Source organism: Zeus faber (genome assembly GCF_960531495.2).
Source record: "Zeus faber genome assembly, chromosome: 7".
In the NCBI taxonomy this organism is placed as follows: domain Eukaryota; kingdom Metazoa; phylum Chordata; class Actinopteri; order Zeiformes; family Zeidae; genus Zeus; species Zeus faber.
Window position 1 is genome coordinate 15,062,215 of NC_137203.1, and position 8,106 is coordinate 15,070,320.

The following is an 8,106-nucleotide window of genomic DNA, read 5'->3' on the forward strand; positions in this document are numbered from 1 at the left end:
AAACCCACAGCAGGACGTCACGCCCACATAGCGCTGCCACCAAAGGGTAATATTCCAAAAAGAACGCGCTCGCATTTTATTTCACGCACCAACAATCCACCGTGCAGCCAAAGTGTGACGGCAAATCCAAGATGACACTCACAGACGCTATACTGTCAAGGGCCTACCCTGCAAACAGCAAAAGCAACATGCACAGACTAATCGACGACACAAAAAAGCAGTGCACACCGAACTCTGTTTCTGCCCGCGGTTGCTCAAAACTGTTGAATGCCCCAGCCCCCACACACAAGATAAACCTTCTGCAATAACCATAGCCTACATGAGTTGCGGTATACGGATTTGGAAAAAGTAGTCAAGCGCAAGCCTTTCAGCGCCAAAGGAAAATTAACATTAACCGACGTACACGCACACACACACACACACAGTACACACACACACACACACACACACACACACACACACACACACACACTCGCATTTCAGCACCATATGAAATCAACAGTGACCGACACACACGCAGGCCCGCACACACACACAGACACACATACACAGGGATTAGATTTAACAATACACCCATGAAACACACAGAAATGAATAGTCAATGCCACCAAAAATATTGAATAAAAAGGGCACATGAACATAAATCGTAGGCCAAATGCACAACCCAACACAACCCGACACACCGACATGGCTGCGAGGCACTGCTGCTACAGTACACCCATGGAGAATGCAACAGAACAGTATGGGCTACATAGGAGGCTTATTAACAAGCCAAACAAGTTTTAATATGGTTCAGTCTTGCCAGCCCCATTGTGGACCGCAGATAAGTTTTAAGACGCCGCAAGGCTGGAAATGACCTTCCTGAGCTGCAGGACATGACAGGGACAGTCAGGGCGAGTTTCACCGCTTTGGTGATCTCACGGATCTCAGGGATCTCCTGGCGGCAACACGCTTCTCAAGTGCTCTCCCTGATCGCCCCTTCAGGAAGTCCACTACATCTCGAAAAGCAGGTCGGCCCGCTACGTCCACGCGCATATCGCCTGGCATTGTCAGCCTGACTTCATCCAAAGCATCCCCATGGAACTGCGCCATGCTTTTGCCGTCGCCCTTTTTCGGTCACAAAATCCTCAACATCTTGCGTGTGGTTGTCACAGGCCCAGCCGCGCCTTTCCGTCCCCTGGTGCGTCTCTCCTGCCTTTCCCTCCTGTATCTCGTATGTCCATGTCTATACCTGTCAGTGCGGCGTGGGCGTGGCTCCTGGCTCCAGGCCTGGCTGCTCCTCATCACGCTCATCACCACTCTCCTGCAGAACCCGGCTCCTCGTCCAGACCTCGTCTGATTGTGCCGTCACCTAGTGTGGTGTTCTGCAGGCTGCGCGCCGTTGAGTTATTACGTATTAGTTGCTCCTTGCCTCCAGAAAACCTCCCTCGCGCCTGCCTGCCTGCCTGTCTGTCTGCCTGCCTGTCTGCCTTCCTGCCTGCCTTCGCCTCACCTCCAGCCTGTCCACACTCGGAGCCCTGTGCCTTCAGCCACGTCCGCTCGGACCCCCAAACGACCCACCTGCCCTTTATTCCATTCACAGATCAACTTATTCCCCCTCTGTAAACAAACCTTCTGTACTTTCCCCGTACTGTGTGCTGCGTCTGGGTCTTATCCGCCTCGTTCATGACGGTGTTTGAATGCAGAAGGACAAAATCTGCGATCCAGGGATGCTATATCCATGATGTCAAAGTATTGCTCCTGGTGTTTGAAAGCTGTGTGGGGGCGCACCCACATCTTCCACCCGGCGGGGTGTTTTTCTTGGCCTCGACACAGTGGGGGGTCTCCAAGTTGAGGTCACACGCTGCTGCCGTAGTGTTTTCCCCAAATTCTTTGGAGACCCTCTTCACGGAGACGCGTTATGTCTTCCCTGAGCGTTCTCTGAAGGTGAATTCTTCCTCAAGAAATTCCATTAGCGCGCTGTAGTTGGAAGGAATGGATTGCGAGGAGGCCATTATTTCACGGTCCAGCGCGTCGGGCAGAGACGTCTCAAAGACGATGCTTCGTTGCCTCAAAACTCTTGGAACCAGGTGAGTCGCCTCGGCGAATTTCTGGTCAGTGTTATCATGTGGCAAATAAGTGCCATTTCCGGCGGCATCATGCACGACCTAATTCCCGACATGCGCGGTGCCACGGATGCACGGTGCTACCGGCTCCTGTGGCCTCCTAAGCCTGTGGGCCCGTTCGAACGCCAGGGAACGTTCGCCGCGCAGTGAGAACCTCATCAGAACGTCTTTCAGCGGCTGAAAAAGTGCATCTGCGGTAGTTTTTGATGTGCCATGACAGCCGACAAAAAAGTTCCTCTGGCTCCAGGTTTTCAGGCACAAAACTGTAATCGCAGAGGGAAACACTCAGCGGACTTTATTTCTTCAATTAGCATTCCCAGCCCATCATGGGCCGTCATAGCCCCTTGCTCTCCCTACGAGCCAGCCGTGTGGCTGTAGCTCTGGCATATCTTGAGCGCGCAAGTTTAGCAACTGGGTCAAATCGGACTCCTCGTCTGTTTTTCCTCGAATGGCCAATCCCTGACCCGAAAGAGACTGGATAGAGGAACAAACACCCAAAAAAGCTATTCTGGCATCAGCCATCTGCTTTTGTCTACCGGCAGAAATGGAAGCGGAAACACTAACAGCAGCAGCTCGATGCGGATTTGACATTTTGTGGAATCTGAATCGTTGCAGTGCTTTAGGCCAGCTCGAAAAGCCATCGCATTCAAAATCTTTCAATGATTCTTGACTGTGTGTTGTGGATGGAGGCGGGACACCCATGTTTTTTTTTATCTGTAGTGCAAACGCACAAAATGCATTTTATTTGAATTTTTTTGGCTTTAAGGGCTACCCACGACAATTTTACTTTCTAGCTACTGTCGCTTGATAAGTCCGTCCCTTCTTTTTTTCATCTTCGCTGCTGCGGTTGTCGTCATCCCCGCTATGGCCACTGCCGGAGGCACTGGAAGTCGCACTGGTGGGAATGGTACATTCATTGCTTGATGTTTTTGTTTTTTTCCGCTAGACGCACTGTGTCAAACGTAAGCCAATCCCCGACCCAGGGGCGAATTCACCAAGAATGCATTGCAGCCGCTGTCTGCAGTGTCTTAGCATCTGATTCACAGAAAATATTGGACTAATGATATGACTGATGTGCGGATTCAACCACTCTATATTTTCAGATTAAAATTTACTTTGTGTTTTTAGGTTTATGTGCAGTGACTATAAGACATCTAAAAAGTATGAGTAAATCTATTAATAAAACTTACTGTTCCCACAGAGTTCATACTAGCATGAATAAAATGTGTATATATTTAAAATTTTACCTAAGAAATTCGTGTTCTCACGGAATCTTAATATGACAATGTAGAAATTATGATAGTTCATTTTTATTTTACTCAACCGCAAAGTTCATCTTTTCAGCGCAGGCTGGAAGCCGCAGCATTTTTGGATGCAGAGGCCCGGCTCCGGGGGCTATAGGGCCTCCAAACTCGGGGCGTGTGGTCAGGGCGGCCTTTAACCATTTTGCCGCTCAATACAAACTGTCGACGGGGAGGGGGGGGTGGTCTCCATTATGCACGGTGCTTGTTTCGTCGCTCTCTCTCCGCACCCCCCTTTGGATATTTTCTTTTTTTCCTTTTTTGTGTGGCCCTAATACTCTATAATACTATACTATAATATCCTTATTTTTCATTAATTTCTTTCCCATATAAAAATGGGTTTGAGTGGAGCTGTCCATGGTTCTGACGTTTAATGCCATCTGTCTATTCCCTATAACTTTTAATTGTTTTTTCGATATATTTTGAGGAATTATGGAACATTTTTTTGTCAACGTTTGTAATGCCTTTTTTTTTACAACAAATTATCAAAAGTTTAAACAAGGCCTATCAAATGCATTTTTTCCGTGGGTGCTATGCCTCCTCAGTGGGTGCTTGGGCCCGGAAGCACCCAGGTGATCAGTGCCTATGACTGCAGTGCTACGGGAGAGCAACGTAACATGCACAGTCAACTTAAGACGACGCACATCCCAAAACACCAGGCATCACACTACCACAAACTCGATTAACAAAGGCACAGCGCACATAAGTAGAAAATCTACATCATCAAACCCGCACATGCCCAAAACAGCATAAGCGGGACGAGCCCCCAAATATGGTTCTCAACCTAATGACCAGCTTATGACTGCTGTTTTCAAGCAAAATGATTTTATTTACAAAAAAATGCCAAAGCTAACCAAAACTAGGGGACTGTGGAGGCCCGGCCAAACAAAAAGGATAGAGGAAGTCCGGGCCAACAACACCATGGGCTCTAAGCTAGAGTCAGGATTCAAGAGGGGTCAATGAATAACATGCATAGTCATACATTTAATCCAATAAGAGCTATGTGAGCTATGTTTGTTGATGTTCCACGACAATATCTTAAGCAAAAATATTAAATATGTAAATATTTAGAAAAATAATTTTGATATTTAAGTGTTCCATAGTTTCCATTTTATCAAGTGTTCAGTTCAGACATTTTAGTAAGGTCTGGGTTGAAAAATGAAAGAATCAGGCTTTTACTTCCCGGTACTTATGACAGCTGACAATGGAGATCAAAATGAAAATTCTTCAATTCTTTAAAGATAGACCAAATGTCACTTGCTGGCATGGAGGCAGGTGTGCCGTTCCTGGTGCGCCCGACCTGCTCAGGTGGGTTAGAAAATCAATTTCTTTCCTCCTTGCGCTGCTACCTGCTTACGCACATTCCGCTGTCCTCTGGTGTATTATCACGCCCGGATTTGGGAGGGATTATTAAAATACGGAAAAAAAAGTAAGTCGGCGTCTTCGTCTTAGTTCAAGCTTAATAACATGCAGTCACAGATGGCATGAAGAGCAACGAAGACAAAGAGAAAACGATTTGATTTGCATCCCTTACTGAAAGATGCCTCAGTTCTTAAAACAATAAAATAAAATCCAACCCCAATTGCATTCATGCCTTACATTTTGATTCTTTTGCAGCATTACCGAATTCTTTCTGATTTAAGTGTCTTTCGCTCAACATTTACATATTTTTGCAGTCAGTAACAAATTGACATTAGGCCAGCGCTTAATTACCACGTGATAGGATCAAAATACTACTAAGACTGTGTGGTGGGTTTGCCAAATGGTAAATGAGTGAGTGTATACGATGTATATCCATGTTGAAATCCTTAATGCAGAATTCTACACAGTAATCCCTGAAAAATATGCAGCCGCGACGTTTGGAGTGTGACATCGGACCTTTATATTCATGCACACATGTACACACACACACAGTGCTCACAGTTCTCCACACACACACGCAGGCATACATACATGGGCGTCGGTGGCGGGGTGGGGGTCACGCGTTGTGTGTGGGGGTAAGGTTTTGATATCAAACAGAGCAAACAGCCGTTCACATGCATGCACAATGTACAGATTAAGGCCAGCCCTGGCTGAAGGGGCTTAGTTGACATCGCTTTCTAAACCCTGCATTCCTCCACTCTCTAGTTTCCCTTTATCTCTTCATCCTTTTTTTTTTTTTTTTTTTATGGAGGTCCAACACCATAAAAAGTAGTGGAGGGAAGAAGCGCAGTCGGGGGTTAGGGGGGAGGTCACTTAACCTGTGGAGCGCCGGCGGGCACAAGAACATCCATTCGGGGCGACGGTTGTTTTGTCTCCAAAGCCCTCGGATCCGCCGGAGATGGAATTCAGCCCGAGCGGTTTTAATGGACCAATGTCATGCATGACCTTTTTCATAATGTGAGACAATTGAAGTGGTTTTTTTTTTTTGTTTTTTTATTTTTGCTTCTGTAACAAACGTAAAAAAAAATAAAAATAAATTGTGTTCATTACCAACTCAAACAATTCCTTGAAATTTCGCGACATCTTTTGGAAATCCAGGCGATGACCTCCTACTGTAGAAAATGCCGTTGTGATTATAATTGATGTCTTGTATCTTCATCTCACTTGACATGAGTTCTATGGATGTATGTATTTTGTGTGTGTGTGTGTGTGTGTGTGTGTGTGTGTGCGTGTGTGTGTGTGTGTGTGTGGTATTTAACAACTTGGCTAAAGCATTGCTGATGGAGTGCAAGAGAACATCATGCCTGTTACATAACAATCTGCTGGTTACAGGGTCTGAGCTGAGGGCTGGCCCAGATCGCATGTGGAGCTGGCGGGAGAGCGAGGAGTGAGGGAGTACATGTTTGAGGGGAAGAGAGAGAGAGAGAGAGAGAGAGGGAGGGAGAGAGAGAGAGTGAGAGAGAGAGAGAGACAGAGCAATAGATAAAGATGACAGTAGGGGGAGGTCCAGATAGGAACACAGACCAAAACTGGGCAGCGAGCATATATGTAGTATGAGTCAGAGATTAGAAGAGAGATAAGGAAGGGAGGAAGGACGGCAGGAAGGAGGCAAGGAGGCAAGGAAGGCATGGCTTCTCTGACGCGGCGCCGATGCCGCGCGTGCCAGACGGCTGCTGTGACTTGTGGAGGATGTTCAGGCGAGCTGGGGAGCATGCACGGTCCCGCAGGAGAAGGAAAAGAAGGAGGGGAGAGGGAGTCCACAGATAACCTTTGAAATCGGACGCAGCGGAGGGCGGCCCCCCGAGGACCACCAGTTGGAACTGCCTGCACTGGAAGACTAGGATGGAGACGCACGGCAGAAGAAAAGAGCACTGAAGAAGAAGAAGAGGAGGAAGAGTTATATGCTTTGGCGGTGGATCTTATTTTGGAATTTTTTTCATTTTTTTTTCGGAGAGTGCCTCGATACAGCCAGCATCTTGCTGGTAGGATGGACTTCCTCTGGACTTGAGGGCACTTTTCTGGAATTCAAGAATTATTTATCTTGAATTTCATGGAATTCAAAAGAGTAGATTATTAGACATTGTATGGACTTAAGAAAATCTTCATTTTGATGAAAAATGTTGAAATTCCATAGAAATAATGCTTTTTTTTTTTTCACTGTAGGTACCTTGGATTGATTCCAAAACTGAACGTTGACAGCCAGTTTTCCTTCCGGCTGAAACAAGAACCAGACGGCTATTATCGAAATACTTGAGCAAATTCGAGATCGCTGTGTCTCTTCTAACACGAGTATAACTTAATGAATACTTAATAGCGGGGATTTTGACACACTGCGTGCGGCGCGCAAGTGACCAAAATACTGAAGAATCGACCCCTAATCCACTCCAACTTCCGCTGCAAAAAACCCAAGTATAGGGCTACGGGGGTGGCGAGGGTGGGGTGGGGTGGGGTGGGGGGGAGATGTGAGCTCCAAAGTGGGAGGAAAAAAAAAAAACCAAAACAACCCGAACCTGTGTCTCGCCGATGAAGTCCCGATGAGGTGCTTGGACGTGGACCATGCGGGTCAGTGACAGCATGGAGCCCGAGAAGAGCCCAGCCGCCCAGAGCAGCTTCTTCACCAAGGTGGACGTGCCCGCCCACGCCCACTACATCGTGGCCTTCTTCGTCCTGGTCATCGGGACGCTGGGCATCACCGGCAACGCCCTGGTGATGTTCGCCTTCTACAGGTGGGTTTGTGTGGAGTGATTTAGGATTTTCTTTTTAGAGGATTATTTGTGAATGTTGGTAGTTTTCGCTGCGGATCACTGAGCTCATTCAATGTATACTCCTCAAAGTCTTACACATTGACTTTGAGGAGTATATGTGTGGCTTGCTTATAAAGTAACCAGATTTAAATGGAAGTGTGAATAAGTGTGTTGGACTGATATTATGTGTGCTTCTAATTAGATCTGTGCCAACAGAAAGTAGTCTTGCTGTCGCTTTGCTCGTTGGTTTAACATCCTTTACTTTTGCTGTGAAACGGCGATGACGGGCAAGCGGGATGAAGTGCTCCATTTTTTCCTTTGTTTCTCTACTTTCCTTTCACAAAAACAGGGCAGTAATCACAATCAAAGGGCTTGCCCTGTGTTGTAGAAAACAATGGTGAGCTTTTAAGATAAAGATAAGATGACGATACTTCAATTATCCCCATAGGGAAATTCCAGTGTTGCAGCAGCAATGACATACATATGTAATATACAGAAACATGTTGTTTTTGAATCAATTACTATATATATATA

At 46.5% G+C, this 8,106-nt stretch overlaps 1 protein-coding gene across 1 annotated transcript in view; it reads left to right on the plus strand.

Annotated features, from left to right (window-relative positions):
- Positions 1-7,384: 7,384 nt before the first annotated feature.
- The window catches only part of LOC307232999 (melanopsin-A-like), a gene marked incomplete at both ends in the record, with an annotated part of 10,628 nt that continues 9,906 nt past the window's right edge, over positions 7,385-8,106 (plus strand). Inside the window, one exon of the mRNA XM_080004212.1 lies at positions 7,385-7,554. Within this exon, the coding sequence (XP_079860338.1) occupies positions 7,385-7,554 (170 nt within the window). The remainder of the gene's footprint in view (positions 7,555-8,106) is intronic.